This window comes from Poecilia mexicana, unplaced genomic scaffold, assembly GCF_051168715.1.
Source record: "Poecilia mexicana isolate PSO_F unplaced genomic scaffold, ASM5116871v1 scaffold_10, whole genome shotgun sequence".
NCBI classification, from domain to species: domain Eukaryota; kingdom Metazoa; phylum Chordata; class Actinopteri; order Cyprinodontiformes; family Poeciliidae; genus Poecilia; species Poecilia mexicana.
The window spans coordinates 14,499,435-14,527,329 of NW_028263379.1; the positions used below are offsets into that span (position 1 = coordinate 14,499,435).

The window sequence follows — 27,895 nt, forward strand, 5'->3', positions numbered from 1 at the left end:
TCAATAGGCTTATGAAGACATGATTGCTCAAATCTAGTTCAAAAATCACATTACTTACAACCCACCAAAGAAAATGATGGTCATTACCTCACACAAAAGTTTATGTATTTCTAATTGTGCATCAGATTAATCGTTGAAAATCTTGACTCAAAGGGTTAATAAACCATCACTTCTTTAACGTGAGCTGAGAGTGTCAGGAGAAAAAGGGCAACGGGAAAAAAGATTCCTAAAAAAATAAAATAAAATAAAAAATTCTTGCATCGGGGCTGATTCCTATACCTGGATGATAAAATGACAGCATCCGCAGGAACGAAATCACTGCCATTTACTTTAATAATATCACCCACTTCGACCTGTGAAAAATAAACTGGTTACTGCTGCGTGCTGCCTATAAAACAGCACAGAAAACGTAAAATCAGCTATGGGAATAAAAATTCACAGCTGGGATGATAAAAAAACAGGGAGAACATTAAACCACAGAAACATGTAATAGTAATGAGAAGACACTGATGGAGCAGCTGAAGTCGTTTTCCATTACCACTGAACCCTGCACACAGTTCATCAGGCAGTAACTAAAACAGGAACATTTATATAGTCTCTAATTAGCATTTTTACTGTAAGAAATCAGGATATGACAAGTATCTGCATGGGAACATGAGCTAAAGTAGGCAGCATTCATACAATTCTGTTCTTTCCTGATGGAAAAAAAACAAGGAATTATATAAATGCATTACATACAATTCTCTCCTGCACATAAAAATGACAAGAAGTGACAGGAACTTAAAATAAAAAAAAAAAAGAAAATACAAGTTTGCCACTTTGGCTTCATTCCAGATGCTCCAAAGAGGAACAAACACCACAGGACAAAAATTTGGAACAGAGCATGCTTTTGTAAAATGCATGCTGAAGAGGAAAAACTCATCAATTATTTAAACTTTGGCTTTTTAGAGAATCCCAAGTCTATAACGGGATGAGACATTAGCATGGAACCAAAGGAAAGGGACACAGATTTCCATCCAACAGGAACTAAATTTACAGCACACATGATCAACTCTACTTCCTGTAAACTTTGCACCAACTCCTACTTTGGGAAGGTTTATTTGCAATAATTTCAGCCTAATCTCAAATTGCATCGGTAGAGCTGAAGGAGGAAAAAAACTAATTCTCACACAAGCCATGAACTGCTTATCATGGTTTCAAAATTAGTTAAAATGTGCTTTTAGACTATTCTTTAGTGGCATAGAGCTTAGATTGTGTTGATCCTCCCTCCTCTCTCAGTTGTTGCTGCACAGACTTTTTCAGTCTGCATTTGAATCCTGAGACAACCTGGGAGCCCTCAATACAAGACGGCAGTCTCTTTACAGGTGTTATGTACATCTTTCTGCTCTTCACACAAATCTGCATACACAAGTTTCACTGCAGAGTAACAATGAGAAAGACTGCAGCATGATTACATTGAGTCTGCTGATGCTTCAGAAGAAATCCACAAATACATCATGAAATAAATCACAGCGGTATTGTCTGAACAATGTTCAAAAACATGAGCCAAAACGTTCTTACTAAAAGCTGAGCAAAGTTGCCAAGCGGTTCTGTTTCACCTAAAGACACTCTGCCTACAGCTGGCCTGATTTTGCAACAGAAATTAAAGAACTGGATCATAAGGGGAAACCTCCACTTTGTCCTCTGGTCTCACTTTCCAAAGGCCACCCCCATATGGGCATGCTGTATAATTATTTTAGAAGGCATACTAAAGGGAATCGGAGTATAAAGGTGTCTCAACTCCTATTAGTGAAATGAGAAACGGTGACAAACTGTGGGCACATACCTTCTCCCAGTGCACAATCTCCCAGGCCCCGTTCCTTAAGACTGTGGTGATTCATGAGTTACGGTGAGGAAGTTGGAGCCAAAGACAAAAGTGGAAGTCAGAACAGGAATAAAATAGAGACAAAGAGAATTGTTTGTAGAAAACAATACTGACACGGATGTTCTGCATACATGTAGCAAAAACAAATTCTATGGTTTTCAACAAAGCAGGAGAGTGTTTGCAGTACCTTGACATTCCTTTTTGTTGACAACATTGTCAGCTTTGTGGCGTTTCTGTAAAGAACAAACATTTACCTTGAGCACGCTTCATGTTGAGACAAAAAATAAATGCGATTACAAAAACTGTATTCCAAATATGTTATTTTATTAAATAAATAACATCTTTCAGTGTAAGAAGTTACTTTTTACACTAAGAGACAGAGCTGCAGATGCATAAATTAGCATCATAGAGCTGAAGTGAGATTTAGACCACCACCGACAATCCAGAGTGATTTTCCCACCGAGCCTGTGTAACCTTTTCAACAGCCACATCATTCAGCAATTTATCCACCAGTATAGTGGTGGATAAAACCACTGCAGCGTTTTTCTCCTTTGTGGTCCCAATAGGGGTTCTAAATCTACAGCTTAACTTTCCTCAGTTATCCCTGCAGGGTCACCTGACAGATGGGGAAAAGTCAGGAGGGATTAAAGTGTTGATCTAAAAACTGTCACATAATGGGTTTAACAGAAGCATTTGCATCTCAGTCGTGTTACGCTTTACGTAAAAAGAATGGATTGATTTTTCAATTTATTAAGGAGAATTTAAACATTTGCTCATTACCATGAGATTTGCTTTCTACTATGTGGTGTATTTCAATTGTCCTGCCAACAAATTCTCCCCACCTGAGCAATATGAATCTCTGCAGCTCCTTCAGAGGCTGATTAACGTTTTTATCTCCGTCACTGTCAAGTCGAGGTGGACAGTTATGTTTTGGTAGGTAGTGAAGGTGAAGTTTATGGCAGTTGCATAAAATGTGAAAAAGTTGAAGGGGTTTGAACAGATCTGCGTGACCAGGTCAAAGAGCAACACTTCTTCCCCTTGTGCCCCGCTTGTTTGCTCAACAATCACACAATCAGCTGTGATTTCTGCAGCTGATTCCAAGGGACAGCTTGTCAACCAGCATCACGCTGAGTAATAACGAGTTGCTGCACCCATCTCATTAAAATGATTACTGTGCATTAAAACTGAGCTCCAGAAAGCAACGTGTGCTCTAGTTGATTAACAAGGAGAGGACACATCCACCTACATCTCCGCTAACTACCTGTTTACAAGAAAAGAGACCTGCACCAAGGTAATCTAATTTAATCTGCAACAAATTCAGCCCCTCAAGACTGTCACTCAAAACATTTATTTTATTAAACAGCGTGCGCTAATACAGGCTGTTTACATTTTAGATGACAGGCATAATTGATCAAATCAGCAAGAAACACTTAGGAAGAAAGGACCGACTCTCTAGAGGTTTCACCAAGTCAAACTTAAGGTTTTTAAAAGACCTTTTTAAGACCATTATGAATTACATTTAAGGTTTATATTATGACAGAACTGTACAAAAGAAAAGTACACATTTCATAGAGCAGCAGTGCCAAGATTTTTTGCACAAATGCACTTAACGCCATATGGGTTGGAAACTGAAGTGAGCCAGTGGCTACGGTGGCGTCCAGCCACTAATGATAGATTTACACTTTCCCATCATAGACAAAACAAGTTAGCTAGCTAGCAAAGGTAAATTTGCAGCTAGTTAGCGGTAGCCCCAATTGCCTCAAGTCACAGACTGGAAGATTTCTCCGCTCAATTCAAATGTTTGTTGGCAGAAAAATCAAGCAATAGAATATGAAAGATTAAATAAAATTTAAGACCTGTGATTAACTTCTTTAAGGCCGACCAACATTTTAAATAAATTTAGGAAATTCTGAGGTTTTAATTTTAGAATTTAAGACTTAAGGATGCACAGAAACCTAGCAGGAAGATATACGGAGAGAAGGAAGAATGAAGAGGGAAAATGGGATACAAGGCTAGAAAAAGAAGGGATGGAAGGAAAAAAAGGGAACGATGGAACACCACAAAAAAGTAAAAATGAATGACACAAGGGAGAAAAACCAGGGACACAAGGAAGGACCGAAAGAAGGAATGGATGTATGACAAAGTATGAGCGAGGAAGACGAGGAGGACACAAACAAGGAAGGAAATAAGGACATAGAATTTAGATGATGGTACAGGGAAAAAAGTCTGAGGATGCAAATATTTTCCCATACTCCTCTTTTCTGTGCTGATAATAGCATATTAAAATCAACTTCCAGACAGCATAGGAATCCTGAACTATAGCAGGTGAATGACAGTGACATCTCCAGGTACTAAAACTCTTCTTCTCTGTGACAACTTGTCTTCCCTTCCACACTCAGCTGGCTAAATGAAATTATATTTAATATGCTGTACTTTTTAATGAATGGACCTGTCTGCGGTGCATGACTTCAGTCTTTTTCTGGCTACACTGTTCCCAGAAAAAGTTTGCTTCTCCGAAGCCCATTCATCATGCCCTGTACTCGAGCTGTCAGCCCGTTTTCATTCATCCACACTATTAGGTGTGGCGCCACAGATGGACTTGCGCCGATTTTGAGGCAAGACGTGTTAGGAGAGCAGAAATACGTTTAAAGGAGCACCTACATAGGTTTGGCTGCTTTTCACTTGTCCTCATATTCACTGCTTTGGTCTCTAGGCACAGAGAAAATGAGACGCACTGTATTTAAATAATGTGTGTAAGCTCACAGTGCAGCAAAAGGTGAGCCAAGTGTGGAGGTTATGCACAAGTCCTCCATCATCAGGCCTCTACAGACTTCCAACACAGTCAAAAAATACGCAAAGATGAAAGCAGCATTTGTCGTGTGTTTGTTTTAGTCTTCATTTCCAGGTCAAGCATGGCAATAAAATGCAACCGATGCTGTTAAAATGAAGCTACTACAAAGTCACATTATTATGTTCCCCATTTGGAGACATTTAAATCTGAATGATGGCAGAACTGCTCTGAACAAACAGCCTGAGGCTGTTGCAGAAAAGTCAGCCAGCAACAAAGTAAGGCGTGTGCTGTACAGTGTGTGCATGATTCATGAAGTTAGGGGTCGATGCTGGCCTGTCAGGTCAACTCGTGAGGGACAGCGCTGTACAGAGAACAGACGTGTGTGCAGGTGACCTTCAGCGATAAAGATGGAGTCATCATCCACTCTGTTCCCATGTTTTCCACAACAGGCCAGGAGACAAAAACTGCTGCGCTGGTCCCTTCAGCACGCGATAGACGCTACAGTGTAGTATAGAGTAACTGCCCACCGGGACCTGCGCGAGGGATCGCATTGCAGTGTCACTGCAATACAGTGGAATGCAACATTCTCTCACTTTCGCTAAGATAGGCTTGAGTGGATTACACACCAACTGCAGAATGCACATATTTTTAGTTTGACTAACATTATTAACCCACCCAAAGTACAAAATGACTAACACCACACCCAACAATTATCTGCTGCTCCTCCGGGTTTGGGTCAGGGGGCTTGAGGTCCAATAACCTTCTTTGTTCCCAGCTGGGTTTAGTTTAGTTTTATTCAAAAGATTAACAATCAAACACACAACCAAACTCGCATCAATCTAAAGCATCTTCAAGCATCTGTTCAACAGCTCAGGGCAGTCTCTTTGTTTTATTTTGTACAAACTGTCTTTGTGTGTGAGCACTGAGTATCTAGGTTAATTGAATAAATGTGTTTTTGGGTCCAGTTGGCACAGCTGGGGCCCCAGAAATGAGTGTGCATGTTTTGCGTGTGTGTGTTTGATGGCGCGGCTGTGTGTGTGGTGTGGTCATATCCACTATAACCTGCTTTCTGCCAACAGGCCACAGTTCACTGCTCATGATACACAGAGCTGTGGAAAAGTATTTTCCCTCCTTGCAGATTTCTTCTGCTTTTGCTTTTTTTTTAATCAAACATATTTGTTTCATATCAACTAATTTTAATAAAGTAGAAAACTGGAACACACCTACCGAATTGTGTTTATGAAAAGGGACACATGGCCTAAGATTAAACTGTAAAAAGACTGAAGAAGCTAAAGCCCCATTCTGACTGATGTATGTCTTACCAGATCTTCAATTATTTCCTTGACCGCAGCGACCACCAGAATAAAGATCAGCGGCACCAGGGTGGTCCAGCGACCAGTGGGGGACACATCTGGGATTTGCTAAATAAAACACAATGTCACGATATTAGGTTGGATTTTAGTGATTGTCTTTTCTGAAGCTTTTAGCCTTCAAAAAAAAGAATTGTATTTTGATGTGGGATCATAAATTCCCACCAGTAAAGTTGCTGTATTTTACAACTGACGCAACAGAGAATGTTTTAATTCTTCCTTTCTCGTCCCAACAGCTTCTCTTGGTTAAACTAAAAACTTACATCGCTAAACGCCATCCTTCATCTGATAAACAGCATGCACAAGAAAGAAACATTTAAAAGGACATTTTCATCAGTTGTTGTGTCCATCTATTAGAAAAACAGATTTCCAAGTTTCTTAGAGGTCTGACAAGTGATTGCTTTTCTTCAGGATTACCACGCAATACAAAAAGTGATGCAGGTCCTTTCATAGATGAAGTAGTTTAATCCAGTACATGAAGGATTTAAAGACAAACCTGGACCAAAACACATCGACATTCAGTATTTTAGATTAAAAAAAAAAAAAAAACACTGTCTGTTTTACCTTCACATGGTGTAAATTTTGTAATTCTGTAAAAACATTTCATGTTAAGCGCCTTTTGTTATCCAGTTATTATTTAGTCAAAAAGTACTCAGCAAGTAGTCCTACACTGCACTGACATAGCAAATTGATTAGAAAAGTATTTTTTTAGCTACAGATGCATCTTTTGTTACAATGGTCAAGCGTGCACTGAAGGAATCCTGTTATTCCATTATAGGCAAAAATGTGTTTTTCCATTTCATTTGTAATTAATGTATTGAACCTGTTAATGTATTTCTAATACTGTGTAAAATAGGCTTAAATTAAATAAAAATGGTAGAAAGTGCTTTATTTTTTATCTGATTAATCATTAGAATAATCGCTTGACTAATCCATTATTAAAATAATTGTTAGTTGCAGCCCCGATGCTGGGCCTTAACATGTAAACAACAGCAAACCCACAGTGATAAATCAGTATTATACCGCTGGAAAGAAACTTGGAAATTGATTTCACGTTTCGTTCATCTGCATGGCTGTTTTATTCAAGGTCGACGTATCGACACGGCGGGAAACGAGGATTCACACTGGCTGCGTTTCAAAAGGACAGTGGATGGAGTTGTTTCCTAACCGCACAGCTTTCTCTAAGTGGGACAGTCTGTCAGCTCAAATATAAAGACAGAAACTCAAGTTTCTGTGCTGTTCCCTTCTCCGTTTTCTGCCGTTTGCTGGTGAGCTCCAAACACCTGAAATTCAAATTGCAGCAGTCTCTGCACTGCAGTGTAGTACCTTAAAGCAGCTACCTGTACATATTTCATGTCATTTGATGCATGTTGAGTTAGTAGGTGTAGAATTGTGTGTGTTTTTTATCAAGTTATATAAAATACTGTGTCTGAGTGCGTGTGTGGTTGTGTGTAGATATGAAATTACAGACATGACCTTCCAGGAAGTGGTGTCTAGGACAACGCAAAGTGAAGTTGGGGGAAAAAAAAGTAATTAACCAAATAGCTAAAATGTTATCTCAGTACTGACAAATGTAGCCGTTTTATTTATATTTTTGCATCACAGAAATACAAAACTACAAAATCTTACCTGCAGGAGTGCAATGAAGAGAAAGAAGGCGTTGGCTGCCCTCCTGAACTGCGAGTAGAGGAACCGAGGGAGAAAGGTGAGAACGTTATATTTGGCCGTGCTGAAGAGCCGAGTCAGGCAGGACGCAACGAGGTGATGGTGGGGCGCAAGATGAGACAAGAAAGGGAGAAAACAAAATAGGTTAGCTTGCAAAGTGTAATCTAAAGTGGCAACACAGCTGAAACAAGGGTCATTCAGACGAGTCTTTAATTTTAGCATTCTGTAAAACTAACTCTCCAGAGTTAGTTTTACAGAAACATATATACTTGTGTCATACAATGACGAACTGCAAACACTGGTGCACTAATAATAAAGAATAATGAGAGGCTAGGAGGTGGCAGAGAGGACATAAAGGCATCCTGGCAGAGATGAGCGATGTTGCATGTGCTGCTGTGGGGTTGGTCATCATGGTGGAATATTGAAACTAGAGGAGCTTTCAGCACTCCCACAGCCGAGCCTCCAGCAGGCTGATTTACGGCCGAGTTAAAGGGGGCAGTCAGAGGAGCCACTTTAGGAGAAGATGTATATACTGCTGCAAGCCAAGCCAGTAGCAATGCTTTGCATACCCCTGCAGACAAACAAATACAAACCAAGTGTAGTGCCTCTAACTCGCAAAGGTGACCAAAAGAATGCAGTTCAACAACAATGATATAGCCATTTTAAACCTACCAGAAATACAATATATATATTTTTACAAATAAAAATATGGAAACTGTGGCACATATTTGTGTTCCTTTGAGTCAATACTTGATAGAAACAACTTTCACTGCAGCTGTAACTTTTTGGAGTGTTAACTTAGCACACCGGAGGCTGCAAAGTTTGCCTTATCACAGGTTCTCATTTGAATTTAGGACTGGATTTGACTAGATGGTTCAAACACATGAATATTCTTTGATTAATATAATTCTGTTGTAACTCTGGTTCTTTAACACATGTATTCTTTACTTTAAACTTAATGATGCACAACTATTTGTGCAACTCTAGCACCTGAAGTCCTAATAAAATATACTGATGTTTGTGGTTGTTTTAATAAAGCAAAAAAAACAAAAAAAACAATCACATGACATACAAGTATCTATGTAGTTTCTTTTTGTAAATCTGACAAGTTTTACTGAACAACATTGAGAACGTGTCAAATGACCCCTGATCTAAAACCTTACATGTTCTTAGACAGACATAACTGTTGCTTTGTAGCAGTCACATGAGTCATGATCATAAGAGGAAGCTCAGCATTATCAAAGTGATCAGAGTGACCAAGCAAATCAACAGGCGAAGTGAGACATGCAAATAAGTGGAAGTTTCTTTGTGAGAGTGACTTTTACACACAAGTACGGTAGTCGATACTGTGGTCAGATCAGAGTTTTATTCGATCTTTAGCCTAAACCCACATGAGATCCCAGTGGGAACTAAAAGCACACAACAGTGGCTAAAAAGTTTTGATGCCAAAAAAAAAGTGGACCCATCGTTTTCATTCACTACAATTGTTGTGCTTAAAAAAGCATCTATGACTGCCTTCTTACACATTGACCTCCATATCAGAGTAATAAACTGAAGAGGGTAGTTTCAATAGCCTACTAGTTGAAATAAAAGTATAGCCGCAGTGACAAAATACACATATATATTTTCCAGAACATAACAACTAGCACACACATTGCTAACACTGTTCTGCTAACAAAACAAAAAGCTGAAGAGTCATAATTGTTATGATTAGCAGTGACAGCACACTATGCTGTTTACAGCAATGTTAAGCTGTTGGCGGTGACAAAGGTTAAATAACCTTTTCCGTTAAATAGATTAAAAAGCAAAACTCAAGACTTGTGTGCTTCCTTTAAAAGGCATTACTCACCTGCTTCCATAATCATCTATTATTTGAGAGTCTTCATTTTGCAACACAGTGTTGGAATTATACCAGTATTGGGAGTGAACTTTCAAGCCTGACCTAAGCAGGTCATGTACCTGGGAGGCTTACGTGCAAGAATGTTCTTTGGAACAAATTAGAGTTTAATGATGCTATTTACCAAACGGCCATTTTCAGGCCGTTTGGTAAATAGCAACCTGTCCTTCAGTAAGTATCTCTTTAGTAACAAAAAAATTTGCATTTCAATGTTGGAAACATGTGGCAAAAGCCAAAATTAGTCATGTAGACATGATGCAGAGTAGCATAAAAATGCTGATTAATAGGTTTTCAATCAATACAATGCTATTTTTGTAATTAATGAATTCCTAAAAATTGTGCAGGCCCAGTTAAAGGCATACGTTTTAGCACATATTTGACCACAAAGCAACATTTCATTTCATTTTATTGCCTTCCACCTGACAGGTTATTCAATCACTGCACATTTATATAACTTATGTGATAAAAAACAAACATGTGTCACACTATTATTTACAATGGTATTCATGAGTGAAATGCATTATAGGACATACGCTGTGTACAGTCGCAAAATTACCAAGACTGGTGATACAATACCTACATAAGCAGAATTTATCCTTACACGGTACAGCCCCATTGCATATACAACATTCAACATTAAGCTTTGTTTCTCATTAACCTGACAGTAATGTCTTTGATATGGTGACATGGAGCTTAGCTTTATACAAAGCTCACATGAATGCTTATAAAATCAGAGAAATGCATTGCTGATTTGCTTTGGAAAGTCATGACGATTAAAAAAAAAAAATTCCACTTTGGCTGCCTATTTAGTGCTTTGTGTGTTCATATCAACTGTACCATGCGATTCACACAATAGATGGTTTAAAAAGGTCCTCCCATCTTTTTCACAAGACAAACTGTCAACATCAGAGATTAATTGCCGTTTACATTCGTCTGTCAGCAGCAAGTGCAGGTGTGTAAACAATCCACAATAACATGAGCTACAGCTGCTTCACTTTGGATGTAGTCCAGGTGGAGACTGAGACCAAGATGGATTTAAGTTAGTAAAATTAGTTTCACTATGCTACACTGATTTGGGAACCTAAACTGTTGAAGAAATGTTAGTAAAAGTCTGACTATATAGAACATTTTTATAGCATCTGAAGGTAACGTAGTTACTTGACTGTGCTATAAAATGGCACTATGTTCCTGGAGTGTACATAATACTGGCCCCCTTTAAAGCTTACAGAGAGTTCCTAATTTGAGTCTCCTTTAGTTCTTGTTTGCTTTGTTAATATGTAAATTTCTTAACCCAGCACAGCAAATAACCTAAATGACCATCAGCATGCAGACTACAAGGATTCTGATGACTAAGCTAATATAAAACAATGTAATGTAGAAATATTAAAGCACAGAATAACTGATTACAGTATCTCACCATGCCATCCTAATTAGTGCTTTATAATCCTGATCCCTGAGGCACGCTGGCACCGGACTCCTGGAGGCTTATCTGGGCTGGAGTAAAACAGAACCTACAGCAGACGCCAGCAAGTCTCTGCAGGTAATGTTTTATACATCCAGATCCACTAAAAACACATTATCACTTCTTTAGAGTTGCCAATTAAACAATGAAATCGGTGAGAATCTGCATAACTTGTACTGGAGAGGAGAATGATCTAAGTCAGATGGCAAAAGCCTGTGCATGTTTCCATTCAAAGTTTCCTGTTACTACACCTGTTCAACTTACAGTCGTCTCTGAGTGTGCATATACTGTACATATCAAGTTCCTCGTGCAGGAATGCTAGCTGACGGCATTTTCCGAACAATTCTGACCTTCAAGGCAAAAACCCTGAACTCCCTGGAGAAGAGCAACAGAGAAGGAAGGTCAGGCTGAAACATCTGCTCTAATCCATTTCTAGAGCAAACTACACTGTAACGCTACCTGTGCAGCTCATAATGTATCAGTAAAAAGGCTCCCTATCAACTACGCAAGATAACATTATGAACGTATTTATTTGCGACTGGGAAAGCCTTAATAGATGGCCATATTAGTCGTGTCCAACTAGTCAACGCTATTTATTTCATAGTACATTTAATTCATGATTTAATGATGCACTTATTTAATTTTGTCCCGTTTTACCTTCCATAAAGTAGAAGAACAAAAACAAATAAATGAGAAACAGATGGAAATATTATTGGATTGATGGATGGAGGAACAAAGTGTGGAAATGCAAAACTATTTTCCAGTACCATTCACAGAAAGCAGGAAAGTAGCAATTTACTCAAAAATAAAAGTTATTAGAAGAGTAAAAATGTTGGGACTGAAACCATGAAGAAAAACAACTTTGAAAGGAAACCAAGTTTCAGTTTCTGCTATATATATATATATATATATATATATATGAGCATATCTGACAGAAATGGAGCAGCAAAGAGACCCGCTTAAGCTTAAACTGACCACCGGATGAAGTGGACCAGTGAGCTGCCCAACACATTAACTCAGCTCTTAAATATAGAGACTCCTTTGTACCTCACGGATCTGTCACTAGATATAATGCACACAGAGTTATATTATCTTTGGCACATTTCAGTGAATAACCTTCTTACCTGACACGATTGCTGCAAAACTTTGTGAACTGCGGCTGATTGAGGTATATAAGCCGGGCATCTTCTTGGTCAGCCAGTGACGTCTTCTCTAATGTGTCCTCTGTCTTTTCATATCCTGCGTCAGGCAAGAAAGGAGGTTTTAGTCTAAAGAACAAATAAAACATCAAAAGAACCAAAAAAGGTAAGATGAAAAGCCATTTTGAAGTCTTTGAGTTGTCCAGTGTGAATAACGCCAAAGGAGACCTTGGAAGGAGTGGAGGAGCCACAGTCAGGGGAAGTCTATGGAGACTTTAGATGATTTGCTGCTTCAGATGGCAACATGCATTATAAATGAAGGGGATGCACATGTATTGTGTAAATAAAGTAATAAAAACTCTATCTAAAAATATAAACAAGAACATTGTCCATCTATTTTGTGCAGCTAAATAAGACAAGCAGTGAAAGACCGTGAATGCCAGAGTGTTTAAGTCATGGTCACCCAAAGGCCATGACTTAATGATCATTCTGTCTCAATGATGATTCCTTTCTTCTACAGGAAGTCTGAGCACAGACCACCCACTCATTAAACCCGTAGATTAAAGAAAAGAATACGAAAGTAAATGTTTGTGGTCTGATTATTTAAAACATGTTAATAAATCCTACATTTCAATGACTATTTTACAGTCAGGAGGCTGTTGTGCTGCTTGATAGATGTGATTATCACTCGGAATTTCCTGTCCAGCGTGCTGCAAAGACTGCACAGCTCTTATGTGAGAAGATTAGCTGATGCAGTCTGACGATTTGAAACTACAACACCAAAGTGCCTCTATCAATGTGCAGTTGAATTATTTTACTGAAAATGTGTTTTATGGCTAAAGTTTCAAAAAACACTGTTTTAATCCTGAAAAATATTGATTTTATTGTTTTTCACCCACCACCACTTTCTTTCTTCAAATAACGCAGTTTTAAAACATGGAAGCAACTATTCTGTCCTTTAAAAGCCTCTTGTTGATTGGATAAAATTCTCCTTCCATCTCTGAAATCACAAGGCGCTGGTCTGCTCCCAGCCTCCCACCGAGGTCAACAAAGTGGGCTGCAAGGACAACACTACTGAGGCGCAACGGGGGCTGCATGTGGCTTGCAGAGACGCTCCTGCAGGTACTGTGAAGCAATTTTTTTATTGGCAAGGAGCCAATCCAAAACTGGCAAGGGTCTCACTTTGTAAGGAAGGCTAACGCAAGATGAGCAGGCTCTGTTCTGCAGGCTGCAGGTGCATCAGGAAAAAGCCTACCTGGTGCAGAACAGGATGGTCTAAGAAATGTATAAAAAGCAAGCCAAGTTTGAACTAGCAAGGTCCTGTACTTATTTTTAAAGATACAGCAAAACAAATTGTTGCCATGTTACAACCAAAAACTTTTGCAGTAGTTCTGAAGGAACTTAATGTGATAGACAAAGCAAAGCATAATTATGAAAGTGAAAGAAAATGTCCTTGTTTATTAAATGTTTCAAAGATAAAAAAAAAACAAAAGTAATGCATATATTTTCTTTTCAACCCTGCTTTATTCCAACAGTCCTAAATTAAAATCCAGTGCCTCCGATAACCTACTAAGGTTTTGCTCAGTGTAAATGCAGCTGTGTTACAAAACACTGGTGACGAAATAGCATTGTGAAGCTTGGAATACAGCAAAGAGGTTCAGGGATAAATAGGGGGGTGGAGGGGAAACATGCAAACATCCCGGGACATGGCTGTCCACCTAAACTGACAGGCTGTGGAGGGAGAGCATTTATCAACAAAGCAGCCAAGGGGCCTACAGTAACTCTGGAGGAGCTGCAGAAAAGCACAACTTTGAAAATCATAAGGAAACCTAAACCCTGTCCTGAAGGAAAGAATGGCAAGAAGAAATCATTGTTAATAGACAATGACAAGAAGTTGTGTTTGGAGTTTGCCACAAAACCATGTGGGGCACAGTGACATGTGGAAGACGCCGTTGTGGTAAGATGAGATAGAAACTGAACTTTCCATCACCTTTTACATACCTTCCCCAAGATGAAACAGCAGAGGGGGCAGCATAATGCTATGGGGAACACTTTCCAGCAGGCAGAGGAAAGATGGAGAGAGTTAATGGGAAGACGCAATGGGCTAAATACTGAGAAATCCTGGAGGAAAACACGTTAGTGGCTGGAAAAGACTAGGAACTGGGGTGAAGGTCCATCTTCAAATCACCATCATGTGTCAGAAAGACCCACTCAAAGTTCAGGAACAAATCCATGACAACACTCCCAGTCAACGTCTGTCCAGTCTGACTGAGCTTAAATTATTTTGCAAAGATGAAAAGTTTTAAGTTTGTAGATGTCTAAAGCTGGCGGAGGCATACCCCAAATATGGTCAGTTGTAACGGCAGTGAAAGATGATTCTACACAGTATTCACTCAGGAGGACTGAATAAATATTCAGGCGCTACATTTAATATTCAGATTTCAAAATTTTTTCCATATTAATTGTGTTTGTCTGTATACCAATAAACATTTAATAAGGTGTGAGGTAATAACATAAACATCCAAGTCCTTCAGTAATCTAGGTCTCCAAAGTTGCCATTCTTTTCTCTTCCCACATGTCTGACTTATGAATAAAAGTCAGCTAATTACCAGATGATAAAATGCTTGGATCAATGTGTAACATTTAAACTTGTTTTTTTATGCTTCTTTATAGTCACAGGAGTTAAGTTGTAACTGAGCTCCAACGTATAAGCATTGGAACTGAAAGAAAGGCAGCTTAGATCACACCAAAAACTGAAAAAGATACATTCTGAGAAAAAATTGTATCATCTTTTTCCTTATTTTCATTTAAATGTTTGGAGTAGATACCAAGAGAAGACCCAGGAAAGTATCACCCAAACTTTCAGGTACAGAGAGTATTCCCCAACTATAAAGTTATCAGGTTGGTCCTGATCACATGCTAACTTGTTGTGTTAGAAGATATGGGTTGACGTTAAAGAATAACTTTTACGACGACGAAAATAGGACGCAGGAAAGAAAGTCATGTGAGTGCGGAAAAATGGCTTGAACAACAACAAACTGCAGAGTGGTGAGATGCTGTAACCAGAGACACTAAATGATATGCCCCAGTTGTAACCCTAGCTTGCTCTGCAGTATTCCCTCCATGTCACGTCAAGGAAACAAGGTGGAAGACTGACACCGCCTTTAAAGTCAAGCTTTCCACTTTCACTGCTCTGTGCTTTCCTTCGCTTTCTCACCTTACCCTTTATTACTTTCCAACTCATGCTACGTAAACCCCAAATCTCAAATTCCAGTCCTTGTTATTTTAACAGTCTACTTAGCGTATACCAAGAAGTACCCAACAGATCTTATCTGGAAAGTTTCTCTTCTCAGCATGTGTTCGATGGCTAAAAATAAACAGCCCGTTGTAGTCATTTGGTCACCAGGGAAAACATTGGGTGGTTATCCCGACCTCGTTATGCAAGATGTCAGATCAGGAAAGGTGGTTTATTGGATTAGTTTGGGGGGGAGGAGAGGAGGGATGGTGTCAGCAAAGCAACAGCAGAGTCAAGTGTTGTGTCTTTGTCTTTTGCTCATTTAGGGACACGCATTGTACAAAGAGAACAGATTTCAAAAACAAATCTGTTTTAATCTGAGGTAGAAAGTCTTTAATCTGAGGTAGAAAGTCTTTAATCTATAATGCGAGAATTAACCTAAAAACAATATTGTTTGCAACACTTGAGGACAGGAAAAGACAGCAACTATCGCTGCAGCATGAGGCCATTGTGAAGAAGCAGGCCATGTGGCTGAGGATGTGACTGATGCTGCACCTCTGTGTTCTGAATGAGCCTTCGCAGCGGGAGTAGGCCACTGGGGTAGGCCAGGTGCTGCAATGCACCAGTTGCTGGTTGTGCTCTTATTTAACTTAGCCTGTCCCCCTTTTAGCAGCTATAGAACAAGATGAGAACTCAATTTGAGTAAATCTGTTAAGTACGTGAATATTTCATTCTATGAAACAACACTGACTTGTATTTGTATGTTGCCGTCAACTACTTTGACCTTAATGTTTTCATGTGCTAGATGGCACATATATAATAAACTGTACAGGAATCAGACAGGAGGCATGAATTGCTTTACAATTTTAAAGGAAGTTATGCCTTACTTTTCAGCCAACTGAAATGTAAAAAATAAATAAATAAATAAAATTTTCTGGTGATTTGAAATATTTGTTCTCAAAAGCATTTGAAATGAAAGCAAAGAAAGCCCAGAAATGCACACAGCTATTAAAAAAAATATATATTTTCTGCCACATGTCTGCTGCTAATTCGGGCTAAGACACGGAGACATGCAGAAGCTAACAGGAAGGCTAAACTGAGCAAAACAAAGTTGCTTTCTTATTCTTTTGAGCTGTCTATAATAAAAACAAGTAGGATTTAGAAATAGACAGTTCTGGAAATCTTACTAGAAGAGATTTGATACTATAAGGATCAAACTTCTGCAGGGAATACACACATAGGGATGGAAGATTCAGTAATGCTAGGCATGCTAACGCCACTAATCATTTGTAAGATAGTTTAAACTGAAATAATTTTCTCCTGAGTGTATCTCTTCCCTTGCATACAGCACTATGTTGTCTATGCTCCTAATATAAATAATTAATGACTGATGATAACTGCAGGAAGGCAATAAAATATGTTATTGCTCTTCTCATTTCTTCTTAAAATAGAGTTACTAAGAAGAAATTTGTATCAGCAGGTCCAAGCTTTACAAAAAATAAATAAAGATGAGAAACTGGTCGCAAAATTCTGATCTTGCCAAAATGAACAAACACGATGATAGAAGCTGAGACATAATCCCAAAGTTGAAAAAGGGAGTTACGATAGAAAGAAAGTGGACCAGCAAGAAAGTAGATAACAGTAAACCTGAGTTTTACTTTCGCTTGAGAAAACTAAGGGGAAAAAACAAATAATTTGATACCAAGGAGGCTTGGTATCAAATAAAGAAATTGCTTTTTTGTTATTATTATTCCTTCTTGTGTGTGCGTGTGTGTTCATCACTAACAACTGCATTATTGTTTTAGATCTCTACCTTGTTTCTGAGCACTACTTGAGGTTTCCTGTGGCGTCTTTACCAACTTAGTCTGGACAAGAATTTCTATTGTATGTCTTTCGACATACATCTCACGACAGGAGCACAACTTCAGATTCCCTAATGTTGCCGTTACACACGGACTGGACAACTTTAATTCCGGTGTCACAAGTCTTTATTTTTGTCTGCAGCACAAAACAGGGAGCTTTAGATAGAAGTACATGAATACATATTTCTGACTGAGCTTCTGGCTGTTGACCTTTTTTTTCTAACCGTTAACTTACTACTTCTGCTGTGAAATGCAGAGAAGCGACAGTCAGTTGCGCTCAAAGTTAAATCACTACTGCCATCTACTGGCGCAAATAATTATTGGCTGATTTTATGTCCAAAGTAGCTGAGGCTTGAAAAATCCTATAACAGCACAACAAACTGAGATTTATCTAAGGAAGAACAAACTATGGAAAATTAAGGGTGCTGGACTTAAAAAGAAGAAAAAGAAAACAGAACAGAAATTAAACCCACACTGATCTTATTTCTGGAGCATCTCCTGTGAGGTGGAAGGCCTCTAATCGGCAGCTATACGAGTATAACTAATTCAAGTGTCACTATAACAAGCAGTCTGAGGTTGTGAGGTAGAACAAGGACTAAGTTCAGCAAACCACTTTGCAATACTGTGGAGGTGGAGTCAATACAGTGGAGGTGGAGTCAATACAGTGGAGGTGGAGTCAATACAGTGGAGGTGGAGTCAATACTGTGGAGGTGGAGTCAATCTGCAGGAAGGTTGGACTAATGGTCTAAACAGCAAAACATTCAGCTTAGGAATTCATCACAACGCACAAGTTTTCAATATAGTTTCCCAAGTATAACTTAAATTCCAATGACTTAACTTCCCAACATGATGTCTACCTCTATTGGGTTGTTTTATGCCACCTATGCACCTAAGACCCTCGTCAGGTTTCTGCTGCAGCAACTATTCTTACACATCTGATCCAATTTAAGGCTTTGAGTTGAATGCTTTAATTGGATTGGGGAGGAGAAACGGGGCGGAAGCCGGAAAGTGGTCTAATACTGCAAATACTGATCTAACATTCAACAGCAATCCTATGTGTGTGTAGTTACTTTCAAGCAAAAACTGATGAGATAAGATAGTTGATAGTTCCAATAAATTAAGTTTTCACAGAACCCTTTTAAAGAGCTTCTCTGAAATCTTCTCTGTTAAGTTCAAGTCCCCTGGTTCTACACCAGCCTGTGTAAAACATATCAAGGCCACTGCTAAAAACGTCTTAGTGGAAGTTCTGCTTTTTATCTCCAGGAGCTACATTAACTCCAGTGTGCGTCATGACGTCAATCCCACTCACAATAACGGAAACAAGAAGGGATAACAGACAAAAACTTCCTGTGAGCTTTATTATTATCGTCCCGTACTATATTAAGCAAGTTAGAACTCCACAGACGCTCGACAAGGCTAAATAAAGCTCAGTTGAAGCAGCGAGGAGTGGCAGACAGCTCTGAAGGGAAAGCCTCTTGGGGAAGTATCAATGCCACTGAGAGTTGTAATATGTTTGGATGCAGTCCAGATGTCAGGATTATTGCTTGTGTCAGCCAAGACTGGTGGAACAATAGTCACGAGAAGGGACATATTTTGGACAGGGCGCCCAGTGGGAAAAACTGTCCAGAAGACTCGACTATGACATGCTGGTCTTCCCCCGTTAGTCTAGAAAGGCTGGGCGACTATTGTGTCTAGCAGAGAAAATGTCAAGCAAGACAAGTTCCTATTTAAAAAAAAAAAAAATTCTGTCCAATATAAAGATGCCTCATTTTTTCGATTATTATTACATATAGTTATAGCACACATTATTAGAATAGGTTTTCCCATCTATGATCATCTCTCATTTGCAAGCTCTGGCCACAATTTCTTTCAAGATTAACATATAAATAAATTAACCAAAACTTTTAATTTTTAAGCAGACTTTATATTTTTTTTTCTCGTTTTTGTAGATCAAAGGTTTACAGTGAGTTGCATAAGTGCATCTTCCAAACATCAAGTCAAATATGGTAGAATACATAATAAAAGTATGAAACTGTGCAACTCTGGGTGTCTTACTATAATGTGCACTGCTATGAATACCTTTCATTTTATTCCAGCTAAAATCTAAAGTTAGCCATAAAAACTTAAACTTTTCAATAAAAACTGAATCTATCAGTAACCAAAGATCATACATTTTGTTTTATTTGAATTTAAAAATCAGTCAGCCTATTCGGATTGAACTATGTCATCAACAATATTGTCTCAAATATTTATTTGAGCTGCAAAGGCAAGTTATTGTTTACTAGATACTTTTTCTTTTATTTCAAATGTACCAACACTAAACCTTGTAGGACTAAATATTTGACATCTTTGCACTCTGACGTTTTCGTAAAATATCTCAATTGGTTGTCGTTTGTCAAATAACTACATAATCACTTATCTCTTAGATCTGTAATTTTTAAAGTACGCAGTCAAGTACGGCATTTAAAACTTAATTTTTCAAATCAGAGCAGCTATAAATTTCTCAGAATACAACACATCCTGTCCAGTCTCCCTCAGACACAGAGCTAGAACTGATGAGCCTGAGAGGTCAGTAAAGTGTGATTGAAACCGTCTGCATGGACAGAATCAGGCTCACTCAAAGCTTATTCAATAATAAAGGAAATGGAGGTAGGAAGGAGGGAGGTAGCAACACTTATCCAACACCAGGAAGTGAACACCAGCCAAACCAGTTGAAAGACAAACAGAGCTCAGCATTGTCATTGTTGACTGGCACTTAAACAGAGGCTCCTTACCATCATTAAGAGTTTAAATTAGTTCAGAAGTGATGTAATTTGTGATCTCTTAACTGGTTTGCAATATACCACGTCCCTTTATATCTGTATAGCGGCACCAGCTAAAGCTCTCTACATGATGCATTCAACCCAGATAAATATTTTAGTGAACAGAGCAGCCTATTCAAGGCTGCAGTCTATTCATAGCCACCAAAGTCTCAGAGATAAAATCATCCCTTTCTATCTTTTCACTGTTTGTGAATGGAAGGAAGGGCTGTTGGAGACTATAGGTACTGCCTCAATCTAAGCTACATCCATAAGTCTCTTATCAGACCTCGATGCTGCAACCAGCACCCACAACAACAACAACAACAACAGGGCAGCTGCAGAATTAATCCCTCCGCCCCGTGTGGCTCCATCTGGATCCTCATAGGCTCAGGCAGACTGTAGCGGGACGGAAAGTCCGGGGACAACGCAGGCAGCTGGGTCTAGCAGTGACATCACAGGGATGGCCTGGCTGAGCTTAGTGAGGGATCTGCAGAGAGACAAGCCTTTCCACTCAGAGCGACTTTATGAATGATCAAACACAAGAGCATATGCTATACACTTTGCAGATCCCCGCAAACGCTTCGAATGTCAGCAACATTGATATATTATCAAGGCATCAAAACTGTTTCAAATCAGGGCCCTGAAGGATTTCTTAGGTTAAAACGGCCGCTTCTAGCATCCTAAATATAGATCATGCTAAAATGCTGATGTTATGCAAATCTTAGCATAGCTTGTTGGAATACTAATAAAGGCCAATTAGCACCTTGTAGAAAAAAAAAAACATTGCAGGAACCGAAGATCATTATGTGCTCTGTTAGTGTTCAGCTACAAACAAAGACAACAATGTGATGTAAAAAAATAAATAAATAAATAAAAAATGCCATTCTGTTGGCAGAAATTCATGGAAAGTGAATCAGGCCAAAGCTAATTAGACACATCTTCTCTAGATCAGAGATAACACATTCCCTGAAAATTGAAAAGCAACCCCACTCTAAAGATGTTTCTTTAAATATTTACAAAAATTATTTATCATTAAAATCTTTTAGAAAATACAGCACATTGTCTGCTGTTGTTTAAAATAGGGCAATTGGAATCAGATATTGCTATCTGATGAAAGTTTTAAGGAATTTTCATTTCAAAACTAAAATTTAATATCACATTGTTCTTAATAGTATAAATCAATTACTATTTTGCACAACAAGAGATAATTACATTTTAAAAAGCAATTGCATCATGTTAAACTTTTTTGTGGAAATACCAGTATGACTATTTTTACTAACAGTCATCAGTCAACAAAGACCTCAGAACACCCTGTGCCTACAGCAGACCAAACCTGCTTTTTATGTTACTATTATAGGCTTAGCCTTATTAGGCATAGTGTTGACTGACTGACCAGTTTAGGACCGGTTTAGTAGGATTCACAGTTAAAGACAAACAGTACATCTGATCATTCATGCAGCCTAAAAAGAAGATGTGAAAACTACCACAGCTCAGAGATCATATGAAAGGGATGAATATAAAACATATATGTTTCTGTCCATATGTTAATATGCAATGTGCATTTTCATAAAAAAAAAAACCTTAAAATTGTAATTAATAAAAAAAATGTTACTTGGCATTTACCAAAAACCGACAGGAAAATTTAATTTTTATTAGAAAAAGACCGATATGAAAAAAAGGATAAAAATGACAGACAACCAGGCTCATTTCCATCAAATACCATCTATAAATAGCATCAATAATGAAATGGCCGATGATAACAATTAATCCTAGTCAGTGTTTTAAATGATGTCAGCTGACCTGATGTGTCGCATCTGATGAGACCGTTTGCCAGAAACATCTGCAAATTATATTGCACGTCTGCAGAGAACATGCCCTTTTCTTAAGTACACTGAGGAAACATTTATGTGGATATCATACTTGTCTAATTGATTCAGGCCTAAATCTTTAGAGTAGGTCATCTGTTAATATTAGTTATGGCGCTTCTATTGCAGGAGCACAGACTCTCATGAAGGCGATCACTTCATGTGCCATTAACATCACCATCTACAGAACATGACCTATATATGTCAAATATTGCAGGACTATAAATTAAAAGAAAATGTAGATTAGGCTACATTTTCTTTTAACCCAGTTATTGCCTTAGATATCTGAACTGGTAAAAGATCACTTACTCAGAACTATGAGCCAGTATCACAATGCACATATGTGATAAGATATTTTTTTAAAATGCTTCTATACATGAATAGTTCAAACTATCCATTTATATATAGATAGTGTGAATCCATCTGTAGTTGATGGCATAGAATCAACTATACTACTATGTATAGTTGGTTCTATACATGGATAGTTGGAGCTATCCATGTATATAAGAGGCACTATGACCTTGTTAAGACAAAATCTAAATTAGACATAATCAGGCTCATTAAATCCAAAAGCTCTGGGAGGATGGAGGTGCACAGGGAGGTGAAGGACACCAGGAGTTTCATCTTACCCACCATTGATGGTGCTGCTTTCCTGTGGAGAGCCTGCCAACACTTCTTCATCCGACCTCATCATCCCACAGCCTCACTGGCTGTATTCTTGCACATAACCTTGTTGCATTTTCTTGCTGTGTCACAGAGACACACGCAGATCAGAAAAACAACCGGCAAACTGCTAGGGTCGTTTGAGAATATGAAGTTTATCAAATTAATTCTAGTCATCTTTTACGCCACAAAATACTAGTTTGTGACACATCTGGAGGTTTAAGCTTCCTTTCTGTCATCAATGTAGATTTTATTTTGTAGATGTTAATGGAAAGAAGATTTGATCTGTGAATCACTGAATTTATGTTGAGAGACTGCAAGATTCCAGAGATTCAATTGTGATCACAAAGTCCATCAGGTGACAATTGTTTTGAACCACAAAGCGCCCCATGTTAGACATCTTTTAAGTAGTTGAATGCACACCAGTGGCAGATGAAAAATGTACCCAATCCATTAAATAAATCATAACACTTGAGAGGCATCAATCAGAATTTTATGTCCAATTTCCAATATTTAGTTTTTGCACAGCTCACGCCTAGCAATACTAATTTTGCCAAAAGATTCAACTAAGGACCAAAATTGTAACATTTGTTACATTTTCAGCTGGTGCAGTTTGCTTTCACACTGCACTGTCAAACAAACCAAAACTTTTGAAAACCTATTTACCGCCTCACCTAAGATGGGGCTGCACCAAGAACCACTGAAGGAAACGACACAAAAACCCACTGAGCACTGCGTCCTTCTTCACAAAATGTAAATAAAAATAGAGCACAGTAAGATATTGGCTGTTGTAGGATTTCTTTATTGTTTCTGGCAAAATACCAGAAGCTATTTCTCCCACCGGTGCTAGACTTGTACATTAGTTTTGGTTGCATTTACCAGAATGCCCTGCGCTATGGCCCACTTCTGCTTTTGGGACGGCCTCTAGTCCACTTGCATTCAGAGTTCACTTAAATCGAACCAAAAAGACCTAGGTTTTTAGACAGATTAGAATTTGATTTTGCTTTTGTCCACATCAGAGCTTAACTGCATATTTACACCTCCCCGGACATTCTAGTAAAAAAAACTAGAGTTTGGTTGAAGCGGACTAAACAGGGCTGGTATGAATACACCCTCAAACATCTTAACTAAAATGAAAATATTTTTCACCTAGTATCAGCGCCTAGACCAAAGATTATTGTTGTCAGCATGACCTGGTAGCGCTTTGCACGGTGTGCTCACTGACTGGGAAAAGAAAAATCATTTTTGAGTTTCCAACTGGCTGATCAGTCAGGTCCAATCAAGATGAATCTGGTTTCTTGGTCCAGGAAAGCATGCATCTATGCTTTTTTAAGTTGAATTTTGCGTTGACAACAGTTAGTATTGTTTTTCTCACTCTTATTTCTTTTCAATGACCAAGATTTTCCCATCAGTTTCCATGAGCTTTAGCATCACCAAACCTAAAATCTGAGAGGACATCAAGGGCTGAAAATGTTAATGCAGCTGCCCAAACATTGGTGCGCAAATGCATAGCGCTTACCAAACAATCCATCTTTGCACTGTCCAGATATAATCTCCAGCCAAAACACTGATTTCAAAACACAAAGATGCTATTTTATTGCTTTTATCAGAAAACACTGATATTATATATATATATAATATTTATAATAATAATAATTATTATATAATATTATAATTATATAATATTTATATATATATAAAAAACAGAGCAAATGCGACTAAGACTGGTCATATGATGTTGTGCAAAAGTTTAAAACAGGGACAAGATACACAGTTAATTTACCTAGGAAGTATTTTATTATATATTCTAAAAGATGTACTTTTAGTTTTCACAACACAAGGAATTTCCAAACTAGAGCACTTCAAAATTAGCAATCAGTAAGTTCAAAAAGGTCATTAAAGGCAAAATAGGGATTGAAATAAACATTGGCAAAAACATACTGGTCTGGAGCTGCCTTTGCTTTCTCCACATTTTAGAAACTGTACCTCCTTTTTGTCTGCACTTGCACGACCGTTCTTATATCTAATGCAGCAGTTTGCGATGCACTGAGAGAGTCATTGAAGTGAGCGCAGTCAAGTGTCTGAAGGGTAACAAGGTTAGACTGGCTGCAGGTAACCGATGAAGGCAAGACGTTAAACAGAAAGCGGAGAAGAGGAGACGTCCTATGCCATCACATAGAGAAGGAAGGCCCGAGGGGACTTGATATATCACATTGGCAGCTCAAGACGAGAGATTTAGTGGTGTGTTGGGCTTCTGTGCCACATTATTATCAGCCAGTGATCCACAGGGCACACAGGTAGCTCTGGATCCCTTCAGAAGAGAGAAGTCTGTCCCCCTCCAGTCTCTCCCTTCATGCTGATACCACAATTCAGACAGACTGAGACTTAGCTGGTGTTATTGAAATGCTACAGGGGGAACATCCCGCTTCACTTACACTTGGGAATAAAACCTTAAGACAGACAGGCAGGCAGGCAGAGAGAGAGGTATTGGGCTTAAAGAAACAGCAGATTATTTTGTGCCTCAGAAAGGCATGTTGGCAGTAGGAACTGAGCAACAGCTTCCTGTCAGGACAGGTTTCACAAGCCTGTCCTCGTCTTTAGCGTAAACTACACAAGGGGATTTTACCCATCTGCAGATAAGCATGCAAGCTAAGATAGCAAACTAGATGCTTGTCCCTATTTGCCTATTATTTTAACTGTTGGTGGAATTTGTCAGCTTCTCCGTCTAGATCAAGGAAGAAGTTATCAATCACCTTCTATTGTCAATGGAAATTTGTGTTCAAGAGATCAGAATCTAAAGGTGCCTGCCTTTCGTTGCTGATTTACATATTAAATGTGCCGATTGCTTCGCGTGTCACATGTGTGCCAAGTGTACTTGATAGGGTTATTTTGGCAACGCATTCCATCAGATTGGCAGAGATGCTGGATGTTTCCACCACACAGTAAAGAAGAGTGACACGGAGTGAAGTAACACGTGGAGGCCAAGACCGAGGGGTGTGCGCAGCATGCAGAGCTGACGGACGGGCCGCTGATGGATTAGGTGGTAAGCCTGGCAGAGGGTTGCCCTTGCTAGATGGATGTCTGCCCCGTGTGCCGGGGTGATTAAAATAAAAAAATAAAAAACGGTTGGGGAGTTTGCTCTGACTCTCATAAAAACACCAAAGATAATTATGTGGCACTGGTAGGCCAAAGATAAATTGCTGGAAATAATTATTGCCATAAATGATAATATTGCTTTGTTGAGCTCATTTTGAAGGAATATACTGATATGGCATAATAATGTCAGAATGTCTTCTCAAACACCCATAAACTTTCATTTTTGTAAAGATCACTTGACACTGGAACTGGAAAATATTTAAAAAATTCAAAATAAGCCACAACAACCAAAACCAATAAATAAAATGGATTATGATGTCTCTGTAAACAAAATGTTCCTTTAAAAAAAATTATCAAAATGGAAGTTATCCAGCTCATTTTGATTTATCATGCTACTAATTAAGACTAATACACTGGACTGTCCATTAAAGTGGAAAAATAAAAAGCCATGAGGCTGCTTCTCAAGCTCACAGATAGGAAAAGAGCTCAACCATTTCCTCTACGCAAAACTAAAAAGTAGTGAAAGCATGAAAGCAATAGCTGCTGCATAATTAATGTTTGTAATTCTTGAGACTCCAGCATTGTCAACAGTTTTACAGAAAATCTATATTTTGTATTAAATTATTTAGGATTCTACCAGCAAAGTGTTTAAGACCACCTACAGAATAGCAACAATCTGTGATGAGACGTTGGCACAAAGTAAGGCTGCATCAATCAAAAATGTATTAAGGGCCAATCTAAGGTTTCTGGAAAGCTTTGCCATGCTGATTATAGCTGATTCTAATTTCTCTCCAAATACTTTGACATAAAAGGATACAAGAGCAGCATTCAAAATATTCCTTTACAATCATCCTGTTATGGGTGGTCAATTACTAATATTAGAAATTGAGAGAGCAAAATGGAAAAGAAAAGAAAGAAATTGAGAAAGCACTACAGTATTGCCTTATAGATAAATCACTGTAAAACAGGATTTTCCTACAACAGTGCAGTATAGTTTGTCCTCGTTATTTCAGAACAAGGATATGATATTTTAAACTGAGTGTAGTATCAGCATGGTTAGTGCACCAGGTTTTATTAAAAACGTAGGTTTGCGTTGATATTATAGATAGCACAATATATCCTGTGAGAACTCTACTAAAATTCTACTAACTACTAAATTTCTAAATCCAGAATGCTCCATCAGGTTAAAATGGAAAAAGTTTCCAGCAAATGGTCCGAGACCGGGAATCGCACCCAGAACAACTGCGATGATGAGTGAATTTTACCAACAAACCACCAAGCACCCCAAAATTTCCTTTTTAAAACTGACTGCTACATTCTTGGACGTCCTGCAACTTCCTTTATAGCACCCTGCTAATTTAAACAAAACAGGAAACTTTTGGTCTGATTCCCCCATTAACCGTAGCCACACCAAAGGCAAACGCAGCCTGGAAGAGCTCAGTGTGGCTTGGGGAAAAAAAAAATCTATTTTTTTCACCCAAAACAGCAGGTCATGAAACAAACTGAAAATTGCCCAATTTCGTGGTCATCTTCCAATTTCACTGTCCATGTACAATGATGTTAACAGTTCTAACGAAACTATTTCATCAGTTTTTTTTCAGCAAGACCTACATTTCTTCTTTCAGATTATTATTTTTTTTTTTATGTTGTTCTGTAGCCATATTCTGTAGCCCCATGTTGGGATAACAGTGACTCAAAGAAACTGAACAAAACTGATCAAGACACAGTCAAAACAACAACACATAGTCAGTGGCTTCTTCGGGTTCAGGAATGACTGGTACAAGCAATTGTCTCCATCCACTCAGCTGACCTTTCACTTTGCAGCAAGCATGTGCTAGACATTGGTTTGTCTGCAAGTTAAGAATATTTTGGAAAATAAAAAATAAAAAATGCGGTCAAAGGGCATTTATTAAATGACTTTTCAAAACTCAAACACAGAAGTAGACAGAGGTGAGAAAAGTGCCACTTGATATGAGCCTGGCAATTGTCAAGCTGCAAACTTTCTCTTCTGCATTATCTGTTGATAGGCGGGTGAACAGACTTCAACACCAATATCAAATACTGCTGGCAGCTAGATCTATAACAAAGTCACTGCATAGCAATTCACTAGTCAATAACTATGAGTTGTCCATGTTTTTAGGTTCATCCACAACATTTTAGGAAGTAGATAAGCAAACAGAAAACC

At 38.4% G+C, this 27,895-nt stretch overlaps 1 protein-coding gene across 2 annotated transcripts in view; it reads right to left on the reverse strand.

Annotated features, from left to right (window-relative positions):
- Nucleotides 1-27,895, reverse strand: part of atp8a1 (ATPase phospholipid transporting 8A1) — a 102,489-nt gene that overhangs the window by 72,555 nt on the left and 2,039 nt on the right. The window contains exons 2-7 of one of the 2 annotated variants that reach the window (XM_088009450.1): nt 12,174-12,288; nt 7,655-7,754; nt 5,978-6,076; nt 2,052-2,097; nt 1,826-1,866; nt 280-353 (exon numbers count right to left, since the gene is read on the reverse strand). In XM_088009450.1, coding sequence (XP_087865576.1) covers nt 280-353; nt 1,826-1,866; nt 2,052-2,097; nt 5,978-6,076; nt 7,655-7,754; nt 12,174-12,288 — 475 coding nt within the window. The remainder of the gene's footprint in view (nt 1-279; nt 354-1,825; nt 1,867-2,051; nt 2,098-5,977; nt 6,077-7,654; nt 7,755-12,173; nt 12,289-27,895) is intronic. The other variant, XM_088009449.1, reaches the window with a different exon arrangement.